General features: G+C 37.9%; 1 protein-coding gene across 1 annotated transcript in view; it reads right to left on the reverse strand.

Annotated features, from left to right (window-relative positions):
* The window catches only part of shisa8b (shisa family member 8b), a gene marked incomplete at both ends in the record, with an annotated part of 41,991 nt that overhangs the window by 14,021 nt on the left and 11,278 nt on the right, over positions 1-16,692 (reverse strand). Inside the window, one exon of the mRNA XM_079260614.1 lies at positions 4,445-4,569. Within this exon, the coding sequence (XP_079116740.1) occupies positions 4,445-4,569 (125 nt within the window). The remainder of the gene's footprint in view (positions 1-4,444; positions 4,570-16,692) is intronic.

The raw sequence follows: 16,692 nt of genomic DNA on the forward strand, positions 1-16,692 counted from the left end.
TTCCTGCTAAATAGATGGCTTTAATCACAAACTTACAGTGAACCACATAAACAAACCAAAGAATAAATAATTTTGTCTGAATGGATGCAAATCCTTTGTTTGTTTTGTTTTTTTTCATCTAAATGTTTAAAAAACAAAACAAAAAAAACCCAGTAAAATGTTGTAGTTTCTCCAAATGTTTGTCTAATTTCAAAGTGTTGGCCAGAGCAGGCCTTTCAACATCCCTCCTACCACTTTAAATGTGTTCAGTCACTTTGTGTCTCATGAACGGTACTTTTTCCAAAGACCGATCTGCCATTTCGTCCACAATGGAAAAACCAATTTTCTGCATCTGGTTTCTTTTATTTTTTTCCTAGTTGCAATCTATGTTGTGTTCCAGTTTGTCCTGTGCCACAATTAGCGAATGTGCTTCATTACATTTAGATGCACACATGGCGTCGCCGGCTGAAACTCACAAACCTGTTATCCTGAAAATTTTGCAAACTTATCTGTGCAACTGATGCAGTGTTTAGAGGGAGCGAGGTCAGCAGGAAAATCTGGGACAGAAGCAGATGATTCATGATGTTTTGAACCTCAAATGTTCCGCTGTGAGTTTGCTTAAAACTATGTAATGACCAAGATTTGCATTTGTTGGCAGCTTCTAGGTGATGAGCAACAGGTCAGTCTTGAGGCTGATTTCTCATTTTTAGCTTCACTTCTTTCTCTTCTTAGACAAACCAATTGTGTTCGATTAAGAGAGGAATTTTACCATCCCCGGCTGGTCTGGGTACGTGATGGCTGCAGCTTAACCACTTTCACTTTAAAGAGTTCACAATACATGATACTGCTTTTATAGTTGTTGGATGACAATAAGAGTTGTTGTTACCAGGTGACCATCGTGGGTGATGCCAACATTTAATTTCCGTTCCTTTTCATGTCACAACCAACAGCATACTGACTTTAGTTTTTCTCTCTTTTCCTCTTCTGGGCAGAATCTCCTAATTGCTCTCTTTATATTCATTTCAGTCTTTCTTGCTGCTGTTTATTCTCATTTGCACCTCATTTGGACTATTTCTGGATTCCCTGCTACTGCAACACTTTTTGTGGGTTTTATATGTAAGTATTGAAGGTTTCTGCTCCGATCCTCTAACAAACTGTGTTTTTTTTTTATTCTTTAATCGGTTTATTACCACCAGCATTAGCTGTTTATGCCATTGCACTTTAAGATCTGTGGATTCACTTCAAACTCATTTCAAAATCCACTCTGTTGAAGCTTGATTGATTTTCTTGTGTGTTCTTCTTTTCATGCCTCTCCTGACAGCAACATTTACTCATTTGTGAATTTGAAAACCAACTTAGATGGCTGCTTTTTCGCTCTTGTTTAGTATTTGTTGCAGCTACTCGTTTAGCTGCTTTTTCCACGTGTCTGTGATTGATGAAAATTTTATAGCTAGAAGTGTCAGTAGCAGCGCGTGAAGACTGATGTGAGATGGAAACTGCAGGTCGGCTTCATCCTCACATGCAAGTGTTTTCCAACGCAGACTATTTCATACACATGCACATGTTTATTTGAGGTTATACACAAACCAAAACTGTTCTAACATAAAAGAGACTTTTTTTCGGCATGCTGCAGGTAAAACAGAGTTTGATGAGGGCTGCTGTGTCTGGAAAATCTGGGGAAAAGGGACATCACATGCTGCCTGCAGGGCTTCAGTCTGCCTACATTAACATAATAATTAAGCTCTTCATGAGTGCAATTATTGCACATGCAACAAGCATGTGTTCTACTTAGAGATGAAGCTTTTACAGTGTTTTATAACTATTGGTCCAAAATAACATAACTGTCAGTGATGTTGTTTTACCTTCATACGTCACTTGGCTTTGTTGAAATGCCTCGAGAAGAACAAAAACTTCTCAATAGGACTTTTTAGTTGAAAACGTTCCAAATTAATACCAATTTTATGTGTTCACCATATTCAAACCTGAATAACATTAGAGAAAATACCTTTTGATATAACATTTTTACGCAGGTGCAGCATTTCTTAGTGTTGTCTGTGTGAGTCATAGTGATAAATAAAATATTTCTTCAATGAAAGAATGGTGTTTTTATCTCGTAAAGTTTTTCACTTGAATTTTAAAACATTTATTACTTTTTTTTTTTTTTGGTCACAATATAACCTAGATCCTAGATTTCAGTCATTTTTCTTGTACATCTAAGACTTTGCTGGTTTCAAGTTTCGCCAGAATATTTTTGTCTCCATATCCAGCTACTTAGTTGCTTTTTGTTTCCTTTTCTCTTTAAAAACATTTATCTATTTTTAATCACCTAAAAGTAACATTTCCAACGCAACTCCTGCTCCTGCATCATCCAGGAGGACTTTGACCCATCACTGATACATTCAGCACTGGTTGAGCACTGGGATTCATTTTGTATCATAGCATCAAAGTTTGCACCCTGGCTGAAATAATCTTCAGGGATATTGGACATGATGCCATATTTTCTGTGAAGAATGTGAACTTAAACTCTGCACGTATCTTTTTAATGCCAGTCCTTATGGTTTCCATAGGGATTTCTGGTCCATAAAATTGTTTTAAAATACTCCCACTTTGTAAAAATTTACACAAAGGGGAAAACACATTTAAAATCTCCTGATGTCATAAACCTTACCGGCAAGTAATTTAGAGTAATTAAAGGTTTCTGCTTTCAATGTTTCTGCATCATAGATGTGAAACAAAGCTTCAGAAAACTGCAAGTCTATGTCTCTCTTTAAAATAAAAACATGACTTTCCTGTTAGAGTTTTTGTTAAATGTGCTGTTTTTTTAAATCATATACTCCTCTGTAAAATATTATTATTACCTGAACAAACACAGCGCCCTGTCAAAGATAAACAAAAATCCCAACATGAGTCAGTAATAGCATGGAGAATCATAATTGAGTGAATGTTTTATCATTTGCCAAATTTAACTCTCAGCAAAGCAAATCAATTTTTTCTGCAAAATCTACAACTGTTGCCTCAAGCAGCTTGAACAGGCAATGGAGAGTAAAGTCAAATCCGCATGAAATCCTGAAGACTAAACAGCCTGAATCTACAAAAACAAATTTAATAGAAACTCTTTTTCTATCTGTCATGTATACATGCTGATATTTGAACGCTGGCGATGTGGCCGACCAGTTGGGCCTTTCTCTTTAAGGTGATTGCCTTGCAGGGAACGCGGTGTGATGTTGTCACGGTGGGGAACGGGATGCAGCAGAAATTTGGGAAACGCATGTCTACAGAGCTGATTAGATCACTCATAAACAGTGTAGAAGTGTCTGTAAATATTAACCCAGGTTTTGGAAAGATAAATATTTTCTTTTTGTCCCTGCAGAGATGCTGCAAACAGTACACAGTAAGTAATGTAACTGTGTGGTTAGGTTACCCACACGTTAAGTTAGCTTGGTTTAGGTTGACATGGTTGTTTTTTTAGACCTTTATCTCCTATCAGGACTAACCCTACTGGTTTTCATTTCAGACTTTACTGGTTTTATTTACATTTCTGTTGACAAAACAGTGTTTTACTGCTATTAGTCTAACCAGCCAGCTCAATCCTCTTTCTTTGTATGAAAGCATGACTGTTTCTGGGGTCATATTTAAATAACACTTTTCTAAATTGTATTTGCGAAGATGTATTTGAGTCTTTTAGATGGATGGTATGCAGAGAAGTGACAGCATTGAACAGTTTCCTGCTTCAGACTGAGCCTGCTGTTAGCATCTGGAGGAAAACCCATATTAAAAGCCAGTTCTGGTGGTAAAAAAAATTTAAGTTTTTGGAAAACCAACTTTGCTGGATCTTTAGATTTAGCTGCTTATTGAACTTAAAAGTTATAATAAAAACAAAACAGACAAACTTTGTGTCAATATAGTGACAGCTGCCTTGCTAATGTTGAGCACATGAGGCCTGACAGTCTCTCACAAGGCAGGTGGAAGCAGCTGCACCATCTTTTACAGTGTTTGTTTAATGAACAGGATGGGACTGATATACTTGTAGGAAAGTCTACTATATCAAATGAAGTCCCTTTTTATAGTTTGTATCAGCTCAGCTACGCTACAAGGGTACCTATTGATGACGACAAGCACACACAGACACACACACATTCACACAATTGTCTGGTTTGTGTGGATCTGCACTGGATAAATGTGTTAATAATGAATGCTTCTCAAACATAATTAGCTCTTAATGTGTGTATGAATATCCCTTAATTCTCACAATCTGTCCGTCTTTATTTTAGATGCAGAATCGAATGAAGTTAATTCATCACTTGTGTGACCCCTTGCTTAGATAAACAAAACTTTTCTGTAATTTTACAGAAGTAAATGGAGCAATTTTACAGCTGCTTTGCCTGTACTTGTGTCTGGTCTTGTCTGAATGTGTGTGTGTGTGTGTGTGTGTGTGTGTCCACATGAAGACATTCTCTGCCCTCACCACTCCTGCTGCGCAGCATCCTTGCTGAGATGCCGTTGGCTCTTCCTCTGGTGGGTGAACCGGCCGTGGCATTTTCCACTGAGCTCACCTCACCTCCCTGTTGCTTCAGCAGGTCCGTCAGTGTCCTGGAGACCAATACACAAACACACTAAATTACTGGCTGTTGATTGGATGTCACAACATTTCATACACAGTTATTAAAAAACAATTTATTATCCTTTAAAAAAAATGCTTGGACAATGACTAAATCCTGACAGAGATTATCTGTTTGAATTTGAGCTTTCTATGGGAATTTAACTGGTTTATTTCTTTGTTTTTAAAGATTTAGGACAAGTTCATGTTTTTCATGATGTTGCATCACCTTTCTGCTTTACAACTCATTTAACATGTGAGAACTGAAGAGGAGCCGGAAGATTTCTGCCTCTCAGGGTCATCTTTGGTCTCAGCAACACACAAAAACCACAGTCAGTGAGTAATTTGCATAATTATTCTGACATATGTGAATAAAAAGAAAGAGGGAGAAAAAAGAGGGAGAAAACTTACAGACTTCTCTGGATTCTGTGTAACTTTTTGTGATGTTATATGTAAGGATTAAACTGTGGGAGCCGTGCATTGCAGGGTTATAATTAGGGCTGTGACAATATGCTTTTGTCCCGATTCGATCCAGATTTTTTGGGTGCCTATTCGATTTAAATTGCGATTCTCAAAATTCTTCAATATTGATGATTTTTGTAATTAAAAACAATTTTTTTTTTTTTAGAAAACTTCTTTTTGCCAGTAATTTTTCTTGATTTCAGTTAGGAAAAAACAACACAGCAGCCAGATCATCATTCTGCTGCTATAATGCCCAAGAAGACAAGAAAAAGATCAATAAAACCAATGAAAATGACAAAAATTTTATAGTGGATTAATTTTATTTATTTGGAAAAAAAAAGAAGAAGATTTTTTAACTAAAAAATCGATTTTAAAATTGTGAAGAAAAAAAAAATCCAGATTTTCGATTTTTCGATTCGATTTTCCCACCCCTAGTTATAATGTACAATCTGGACTATAGAACACCCAGTGATCGTTGTGATTTATGACAATATGAAAAATATGACACACACCGTGCAGCTTGTGGTGTTTCTAGACTCTTCATCATGCATTAAAACCATGTAATGCACGGCTACATGGTGTTCAAACATTACTTATCTGAAATAAACAATTTCTTTACATTGTGATATTGTTTATCTATTTGTCCACATACACTTTTAATCCTTTCATGCATGAAATAATAAAAAGCAGTGCAAGTTATTTTTAAATACAGTATTTTACCTCTACAGACATATACAATGCTACTTTTTTGTTTATTAGTGATATTCATCATGATTTATTTTAATGTAATTTATAACATAATTATATTATGTAAATCTTCTATAAAATATAGGTGTATCATTGTTTTTTCCTACTTATCACAAAGGCAAACCTGCGTAATTACATTATGTTTAAATATTTTATATATTTATTTATTCTCCAGTGAGTGGAAACGTATTGGAGGACTGCTGACATCCACTGAAGTGATTTATTTACAAAAATACCATCCTCATTCATGACTATGCTTGTAAATCGATGTCCACTATATGTCCCTGTATGAAAGAGTTAATACCTCTTAATAATATTATTTTCATTCCCAGTCAACTTCCAGCTATAAGATGATCCAGCCGTGTGTGTTTTATGGGATACAACTTAAAATCAGGGTGCATGTGTAAATAAAAAACCCCAGAATTTTAGGTTCAAGGTTTGTGGTTTAAGAGATTCATACTCCAAACACTCATGAGTGTAGAATACTTATATATAGATAACTTAGTGGTGAATTGCTCTGTTTTAGCTTCCTGTGAATTATGTGTCGATAATCAACCAAACAAATGAAGGCAAAATGAGGCAGATAGAATGATTAAAAACAATGTAGGTAATGAAATGTTTCATGTCTGTGCTGCCGATGGCTTCATTTTGTGGAATAAAAATGTCCTGCAGTAGGCCTTTTAGCCATCAATCTACAACAGATAGATAAACAGTCACATGTTGTTATGTAAATACCACAATCATCAAGAACACAGGGACAGAAAACAGCCCTTATTTCCACAATACATTTAATTCTGAGTGCAAAAATCTGTATGCATATATATATATATATATATATATATATATATATATATATATATATATATATATATATATATATATATATATATAGTATATTTAATCCCTCATGTTCCTCTTAAACATCTTGAGTCTTTGCTTACTCACATACCTTCAAACAAGCATAAGCAAGGTTATTCATAAACAGGAGATCCCTTCATCTCATCGACAGACACACAATGTTTGTTCAGATTGATGCATATATTTCACAACCATGTTGGTCTTTTTTTGTAACTCCTCTGCCATGAGGACAAATATCTCCCACACTAATACAAAGATGACATTTTTATGCAATCAGCAGTCTCTACAGCCAACAGGATGAGTGGACCAGTGCTGGAATGGATGTAATTTGCATTATAGAGGAAATGATTTGTATTAGTGAAATAAAAGATGATGAGTGCATGGCAGTTTTCTAGGGGTGGGAAAATTTTATCGAAAAGTCGGAAATCGCGATTTTTTTCATCACAATTTTAAAATAGATATTTTTTTTGTTTAAAAAAAAAAAAGTTGTTTTTTTTTCCAAATAAATAAAATGAACGCACTATAAAATTTTTGTCATTTTTATTGGGTTTTTTTTTTAAAAAATTTTTTATTGATCTTTTTACTTGTCTTATTGGGCTTTATGGCAGCAGAATGATGGTCTGGGTACTGTGTTGTTTTTTCTGAATTGAAATAAAGTGAAATGACAAGCAAAAAAAATTATACATTTTTTTTGTATTTAATCTACAAAAATCAGAGAGAAATATCGGAGAATTGTGAGAGTCGTAATTTAAATCGAATCGGCACCAAAAAAATTGGAATCAAATCGAATCGGGACAAAAGCATATCGTCACACCCCTACAGTTTACACCTTTATGCATACATTGAGCCAGTGGTTGTTGAATCAGATGATGTTCTGACACTATGTAGACGTTGAGAATAGTTCATGTTGATCCCACACACTGAACATGCAAGATGGAAAGCCAATTAAACTGGTTTGCACCAGTGCAGGAGTACTACTCTCATGTCAGGCTAGTCAACAGATACTATAAGAAAGTTTCTACTTTATAATTTATTCTGTGTAATAATTAGCAGCTGACAGGAACAGAGAGGTGAAAGGAAACCTGAAGGGAAGCTTGGATAACTGTCCTGCTTATTTGTTTTCCTGGACATAGACGTTGCAAAATTCTGTTTTAGATTTGATTCAGATTTGATTTGATCTCTGTGTACTTTCTGCTTTGCTACCTGCTAAACTGACAGCTGGAACCAAACTGGAATCTGTTTGTATGGTTTGCCACAACCTGCCTCATGTGATGAGGTAGCTGTGTAAGTTATGCAACACACAGCAGAACTCAGACAGCGAATGACAAAACAAGTGGGATTTTACATAAAACATTTTTTTTTGGTCTGAAAACCTCACTGTTGGTGCTCCTTCCTGCCTGCATGTGCAGCCGCAGTCATTTCTTTGTGTAACTTTATTTTGTTAATGCGAGAAAAACAGCCGATTGGGATGAGAGTCTGAGAAAAGTGGCCATTCAAGAATATTGGGGTTAATATTATGCAGATTTCTTGGACAGCCTTTTTTCACTTACAGTGTTTTATTTTTATTAAATTAAAATGAACACTGATCTATTATCAGATCATCAGAATAATACAGAAAAGCCCCTCTGTACATTTGTCTCTCTAGAAAATACTGCAGTACAAGAGAGTAATTCTTCAACTTCTCAGACTCCCTGTTTAGCTTAGGGATGGATGTGTGTTAGCGCTCTGGAAGCAACACTTCAATATCTACCAGTCAAACTATTGGATCTGATTTATTTTTATGTCAAGATACCACTGTGTTAATACAAAACATGCACTTTGTTTTCATGCACATTATGTTGCTTTATGTAAGAAAAAGGACGTGTGAAACCCAGCCACAGTGTATTGTCTCCACACTGATGGCACGTTTTAACATTTTACTGGTTTAATGCAGGTTCTTGTACATTATGTTTTATTATATTTAAAATATTACTATTATATATCATTATATTTCATTAAAGACATTTAAATCATCTTATATTAACTTCTGTTGTTTTAAGAATGTGCTGGAACGTGCTGACGTTGCGGTAACGTATTGTGTCATTTCCTGTTTCCCTAGCGTGTATCACTGCGGATTGCTACGAGCCGTTGGCTCCTTTAACTTCTTTCTAATTTCTATCTACTGTTAACCAACCACTCACTTCAGCCCACAATATCTTCCCAAACCACTGTTCTATATATTGCATTTATTTTTGGGATCTTTGGCTTTCTCTTTATTTGACTTAAACAGCTCAAGCACTTGGTTTTAGCATGGCTGCTAGCTCTCTTCCCACACCCCGGTCCCCTGCCTTTTCTTGCTCGGTGTGTCTGATGTTTAGCTACTCCTCCTCCTCCTTTAGTGATAACGGTAGGTGTATTAAGTGTAGCAGCTTGGCAGCTTTGGAGGCGAGGCTCTGCGAGTTAGAAGCCCAGCTCCGCACTCAGTTAGGGAAGCAGTTAGTTAGCAAGCCCCCATTAGCCAGTACGGGGCTACCAGCCAGGGCAGCTAGCCCACCTAGTGGTCCCTCAGCAGTTCCTGCGCAGCCGGGAGCCGAGGCGGGCTGGACGACGGTCAGGCGGAAGCGTAGCCCCAAACCAAAACCCACTGGCCACCACCGACCTGTTCACGTTTCTAACAGATTTTCCCCGCTCGGCGACACACCCGCTGAGGCAGAAACCCTGATTATAGGTAGTTCCATAGTCAGAAACGTGGCACTAGAGACACCGGGGACCATAGTCAAATGCATTCCTGGGGCCAGAGCGGGCGACGTCGAATCGTATTTGAAACTGCTGGCTAAGGCTAAAGTAAATACCGTAAGATTGTAATTCACGTCGGCGGTAACGACACCCGGTTACGCCAATCGGAGGTCACTAAAATTAATGTTGCTTCGGTGTGTAACTTTGCCAAGAGCATGTCGGACTCCGTAGTTTTCTCTGGTCCCTTGCCAAATTTAATCAGCGATGACATGTCTAGCCGCATGTCATCCTTCAACCGCTGGTTGTCTAGGTGGTGTCCCGATAACAACGTGGGTTTTATAGATAATTGGAGCGCTTTTTGGGGAAAGCCTGGTCTTATTAGGAGAGATGGCATCCATCCAATGTGGGATGGAGCCGCTCTCTTATATGGACTCTTTTATTAGTCAGCTAAATTGACAACTCAGGGTTGGGACCAAGAGGCAGAATTGTAGTCCTACACACTTTTCTGTAGCTTCCCACCTGCCGCCGCCCATCCAAAACCCCATTCCGACCTTATACAACTCCCCAGCAGTAAGAATTAAACAACACAAAAACACTTCTGGGGTTAATCGTGAGAACCTCATAAAAATAAAAACAATAGATCTAATAAAATCTGAAAATAAGACCATAAAGTGTGGCCTACTGAATATCAGATCCCTCCCAAATAAGTCTTTATTAGTCAATGACTTGATAGGTGATCACCACATTGATTTATTCTGTTTTACGGAAACCTGGTTACAGCAAGAGGATTATGTTAGTATTAATGAAGCTACGCCAGCTAATTATTTAAACTTTCACATTCCTAGAACTACAGGCAGAGGAGGAGGTGTTGCAGCTATTTTTCAGTCAGAATTATTAATTAATCCTAAGCACAAAACTAACTATAAATCCTTTGAATTCCTGACATTAAATTTATCTCATCCAAAATGGAATTCAGAGAAACCGCTCCTTTTAGCATTAGTGTATCGCCCACCTGGACCTTACTCCGAGTTTCTGACCGAATTCTCTGATCTCTTGTCTGAGTTAGTGCTGACTACTGATAAAGTCATTGTATTAGGGGATTTTAATATTCATGTTGATGATGAAAATGATAGTTTAAACATTTCCTTTAGCTCTATTCTAAACTCAATTGGGTTTTCACAAAATGTCAATGGAGCCACTCACTCTCATGGTCACACTCTTGATCTTGTTCTAACATATAGTATTGAGACTGATATAGGCTCAAAGTATTTCCTCAAAACCCGGTATTGTCTGATCACTTCTTATTAACCTTTGAATTCACTTTATTTAATTACTCACTGACCAAAAATAAATTCTACTATAGCAATATTTATCAGACAATATTATTACAAAATTTAAACAATCAATTGAATCAATTTTTCCACCTCTAGCATGTGTTTAAGGACATTTTCCCTTTAATTAATACATCACTACTAAATCTCATCAATATGTCTTTAGTGACAGGATATGTACCACAATCATTTAAAACTGCTGTAATCAAGCCTTTACTTAAAAAGCAATCTCTGGATCCAGAGGTGATAGCAAATTATAGACCTATATCTAACCTCCCGTTTATGTCCAAAATTCTGGAGAAAATAGTTTCAGCTCAGCTACATGCCCACCTGAGCAGAAATCATTTATGCGAGGAGTTTCAATCAGGATTTAGAGCTCATCATAGCACTGAGACGGCATTGGTGAAAGTTACTAATGACCTTCTTATGGCCTCAGACAAAGGACTTGTGTCCGTACTTATCTTGCTTGATCTTAGTGCTGCATTTGATACAGTCGATCATAACATTCTGTTACAAAGACTAGAACAGGTGGTCGGAATTACAGGTACAGCGTTAAGCTGGTTTAAATCATATTATCTGATAGACTTCAGTTCGTTCATGTAAATGACAAGTCCTCCTCACAAACTACAGTAAGTCATGGAGTTCCTCAAGGTTCTGTACTTGGACCAGTACTCTTCACGCTATATATGCTCCCTTTAGGCAAAATTATTAGACAGCATGGAATAAACTTTCATTGTTATGCAGATGATACTCAGATATACTTATCCTTTAAACCAGATGAAACAAATTAGCCCAATAGGCTACAAAATTGTCTCAAAGACATAAAGACTTGGATGTCTAGAAATTTTCTCTTAAACTCAGATAAGACTGAAGTAATTCTCGTTGGATCTGAAAAACACAGAGCTAAATTTTCCAGTTTTGTAATGAACCTGGATGGCATTACTTTAGCTTCCAGTGCTACAGTGAGAAACCTTGGAGTAATATTTGACCCTGACCTGTCCTTTGGCCCACATATTAAGCAAGTTACTAAAACAGCCTTCTTTCATTTACGTAATATAGCCAAAATTAGGGACATTCTGTCTCAGAGTGATGCAGAAAAACTGGTTCACGCTTTTGTTACTTCGAGACTAGATTACTGTAACTCTCTATTACTGGGCTGTCCTAAATATGCCCTGAAAAGCCTTCAGCTGATCCAGAATTTTGCAGCCAGAGTCCTGACCAGAACCAGCAGGAGAGATCATATTTCTCCAGTTTTAGCCTCTCTTCATTGGCTGCCTGTTAAATCTAGAATAGAATTTAAAATCCTTCTTCTTACATATAAAGCCCTCCACAGCCAGGCACCACTATATATCAAAGACCTCATTGTTCCTTATATACCAAGCAGAGCACTTCGTTCGCAGACTGCAGGCTTACTTGTGTTTCCTAGAGTCTCAAAGAGCCGAGCAGGAGGCAGAGCCTTTGGTTATCAGGCCCCTCTCTTATGGAATAAGCTCCCAGTTAGTGTTAGGGAAGCAGATACCCTCCCCACCTTTAAGACTAGGCTGAAGACTTATCTTTTTGATAAGTCCTATAGCTAGGGATGGTTAGCATCCCTTAGTTATGCTGCTATAGGTTTAGACTGCTGAGGGACATTTCCTGATACACTGAGCTTCTTTCTTTTTCTCTTTATCTCTCTGTTTTATCTCCCCCCCCAATAACTGTGTTGCATCATTAACATGTATGTCTCCTGTCTCAGCAGGTCTCCCTGGCCGGGAGTAGCAGTTCCTGTTGTCTGTTGTCTTTCTGTCCTCTTCCCCCCACACAGCAGAGGCAGATGGCTGCCTGTCCTGAGCCGGGTTCTGCCGGAGGTTTCCTTCCTGTTAAAAGGGAGTTTTTTCCTTCCCACTGTCGCCAGTGTGCTTGCTCAGGATGGGAGATTGAGTTGGACTCAACTCAATCTCAAAGAAACTCCATTGTATCTTAAGCATCTCATAGTTCCATATTTACGCAGCAGAGAACTCAGACTGCACGTTTACTTTTGGTTTCCAGAGGTTAAAAGCAGAATGGGAGGAAAACTCCTCTCTGTTAAGCTGGATAAAGTTTGGGTTCAGGAAGCAAATCCTCCCTTTCTTTTTTAAAACGTGCCTGAAAAACTTATCGTTAGGGCTGGCTTGGGTGACCCTCAACCACTGCCTGAGTAATGCTGCCATAAACACGAGCTGCTGGTGGACATCCCATCATGCACTGAGCTCCTCCTTGCACTTTCTTCTCTATCATGTTTATTCCAGATGTATAAATATGTGGGATTATTGTTTATTGTTATCATCATAAATTTCTCATCTCCTTTCATTTGAATGCCCAGTTGGCATTTATTACTGTTTTCTCTTTTTTTAGATGAAATATTGACATACGAACGAAATTATTATTAATTTGACTAATGTAGATTATATAATCAATCACACCTAATTGGATTATAATTGTATGGCACTGAATGTGGAGGAGCAATATCGTTAAAGGCCTCGAGATGACTGTCGTGAACGCGCGCTGAACAAATAAAGCTAAAATAAGCTGAAGAGGTGAGTTCAGAGCCTTTCTCATTTATCAAACATACACAAGATGTCGGCATGCCTCGGGCAAAGCCTATTGAGCAAAACTGACGTCTTTTGATGCAGGAAACCTCTTCTTCATAGTTCTCACAGGTGTATACACTTTTTTGATACACTGAAGATGCAACCGATTGTTCAAGCCATACTCAGAAGTTTTCTTGAATGGTTTTAGCTACATCGTCGTAACAGTGTGAGTGCAGGAGAACCAGAGGGAACACCTACTCCCCTGATATTTCTGCATACATGCAACATTGTGTTCCTTTCATTTAAAACTTAAAATAATTCTGGGCAAAGATTTCCACAAAGAAGCTAAATTTCTCCTTTCTGGTAGTTTTGCTGGTTTTAATGTAACATCATAGAACAGAAATGTGGAGCATGTGAGGGAGTAAATAACATTTCTACAAGGCAAACATAAGCCATGGATGCAGTACAGGCAGTCAAATTGCTGTGAAATACAAACATTGTTCTTTTAGGCTTTTTCACAGAACAGTACAGAAAGAAAACCGTAGTGAGGTTGTGTGTCAGCAGATGTGTGTCGACACTGAGCTCCTGTTAATGTGACCATATCATGTTTGTTATGTAACAGGACTTGCTGAAAGAAAAAAAATATGCAACCCAGGTGAATTTAGGTCTGGATAATGATATTATTGGAGTCACTGAATGTAAAAGCAAGTTTACAGAGACAACATCGGCCCCCCTGATGTCACGTTTGTTGCTCAGGTGTCATTTGGTTGTGTGACGATGAGAGACGTCGGTGATATTGCCAAAAACTGATATTGCAATATTTATTTCTAAAATATGTCAAGAAGAATATCAGACATATTGATGTCTTCGTTCACAGCCTGGTAAGATCCTTTTACCGTTTGCCTGGTTTGTCATAAAAGACGTACAGCAAAATAAAGCCTCAGCAATATTCAGAACTGTTTAAATGTGACAAAATTTGTAAATTAAAGTGAGGATAGGAATAAAAAATAAATAACTAAATTGAACTTTTGTATATCCACATATTTCCTGACCCCAAACTGCCACGATGAAGGACTTCCATCCATGAAACATCTGACGTCGGTGCCTATGCAGTTCTGTATGTTTTAAATTTAGCTAGAAAACTCTATTTTTTGCTCCTGTTTTGGATGTTTTCCAGTGGTTTTTTATGTCCAGCAGTTGCTTTTATTCAGTCAGTTTTCCCTCGCAGAGGGAACAATCCAACGAAAAGCAGCTAATCTCAGCTTTGTGTGCCCTTCACTGTGTCTTGCTGGATAAATTTCAAAATCAACTACAAGTCTGGCGGCATTTTTGCTGTTTGACTTCGATGCAGAAAGGCTGCATATGAACTCTGCCTCTTAATGCATTTGGGTGCAAAAAAATAGTCTCAAACACAACAAGTGTGTTCATGCATTCTCAAACTTTCTTTTATGTTAATCTTTGTGCAAGGAACTTTCTTTTGTTGTCATCAACACACTGCAGACATGTGCCACCTCAGGTGCAGAACTCTCACTGCACACACATATCCTCTCACACACATCCCTAAATTCTGGCTTGCACATCACTTTAAATAAGGACGTTCCCGCTACGTTTGCATTTGCTGAATTTAAGCTATTGACGGTACTCAATCCCTTGATCAATAATTCAAACACTGCTGCTTCTGTTTTCTAATGAAGCCTGTGTGTGTTGAGCTCAGCACCGCACACAGATACACTGAAAAACATGATGCAAAAAAAAAAAAAAAAGCCCACACAGGAGCATGACTGACCGGAGAGTCACAGCTAGAGGCCACTTGTTCACACAAAGCCACTTCTCTGATGAACCATCAGTAGGTGTTATGATGTGTGACTGCATGCAAGAAAGTCACAGAAAAGCCACAAAGTGGCTTCTTCAGGGGTTGCTGTGAGGCTGGTTTGTGGACTGATAACTCTTTTTGTCATCACCCAGAAGGATCTCTTGTTGATAAAAAGCTACATCTGTAGTTTTTTTTCTCCTCTAATTTACTCTTATGACCTTCATGTTTTGTTCCTAAACCTAAAAAAAAAGAATGAATGAATGAAAGCATAACTGTAGAAGGTGGTTTATCCGAGTCTGCTTTTAGAGTCTGAGGGATGAAGAGATGCAGAATAAAAGCATTAGAAATGTGTAACATGGGAATAAGTGGGACAAAGTTTAGATTTTAGCAGGTAATTACCCCTAAAAATAAGGCAGCATCAAAAGATAGCATGTTAAGGAAGGCTGACAGTATCAGATTTTCTCTGTGATTTCTCTTTTTGAATGAGCTTTATTTATAGAAACGGATTTTGCAGCAGAAAATGATATATATTTGTTCCAGCCAATTCAGATCTTAATCTTATTGGGAATCCTTTCACATGCACCGTGAAGGCTTGTGTTTCTTTGTAAAAGTCTGCATCAGATCATGACGCATGTTTCTTTCCTCACTTAATGTTTGCATAATACAACAAAAAGACCTGAACGCTGCTTGAAACCTCCCTTCTCTCCTTTCCATTCAGTCTGCCAGGTCATCCCTTATCCTCTCAGTTTAGCCGGTCTTATAGAAATCCCCTGCAACGTCTCTTTTTCCTTTTTAAACCATGCTGTTTGTCTTTATTTCTCTTATCTGGTGTCTTTCCACTCCTTTAAGTGCCTTGGGCCTCCGTGCACTCTTCTCTTGGCTCGCTGCTCTAACAACTTGCTGATTTGGACTTTTAAGCCACAAAAAATCGCCCCTGTCTCCAGGCGATGTAGTAGTTATGGAGAACTGGTCGAGCTTCACAGGAGTTCTGTTGGTGCATTTGAAGAAGCGAAGATGGCCTTAAGGTTAGAAGTTGGAAGATGCGGTACGCAGACAGAAAACTAATTTGTGTCTGTGCAAGATGCATGTAAATGCGAACAAGTTGTTGGTGTCATCTTCTATCAGAGGATGCCAAAGTATAAACTGCCAAGATAAATGGCCGTTGGATTGTAATCTATAAAAGCTTCTGCTTCAGCAGCTGTGTCAGATATCCAGTACAGGGTTATTAACAATAAGACGATTGCCATGAGCTATGTCCACTTCATATCGTTGTACTTGTGCTGCCATCTTGGACAGGGCCTGATTGTAAGAGAGGTTTTTTACTCACTGGGCTTGTCGCTCTAATAAGATAAATGTTCAATAAGTAATTTACTTTCCAAAAGCAAGGTGGGAGTTTATTCCCTGACTTAAGAGGAGCAGAAATGTTCTTCACCTTTCTTTTATCTTTAACTTCCTGTTCTCTTTCTTGGCATGAAACTCTATAAGTCCGACCACGCCGCTGGCAACAGGAAATAAGTGTGGGATTTGTGGGATTGCTTGTAAGCAGGCAGGAGACTGAGCAGAACTAGAAAGTAGGTTTTTTTTTTTTCTGTGGATGGCAACTGGACACAACTCCAAGTCATTATTTTACCTGATAGAAAC

Source organism: Telmatherina bonti (assembly GCF_933228915.1).
Source record: "Telmatherina bonti genome assembly, chromosome: 21".
NCBI lineage: Eukaryota > Metazoa > Chordata > Actinopteri > Atheriniformes > Telmatherinidae > Telmatherina > Telmatherina bonti.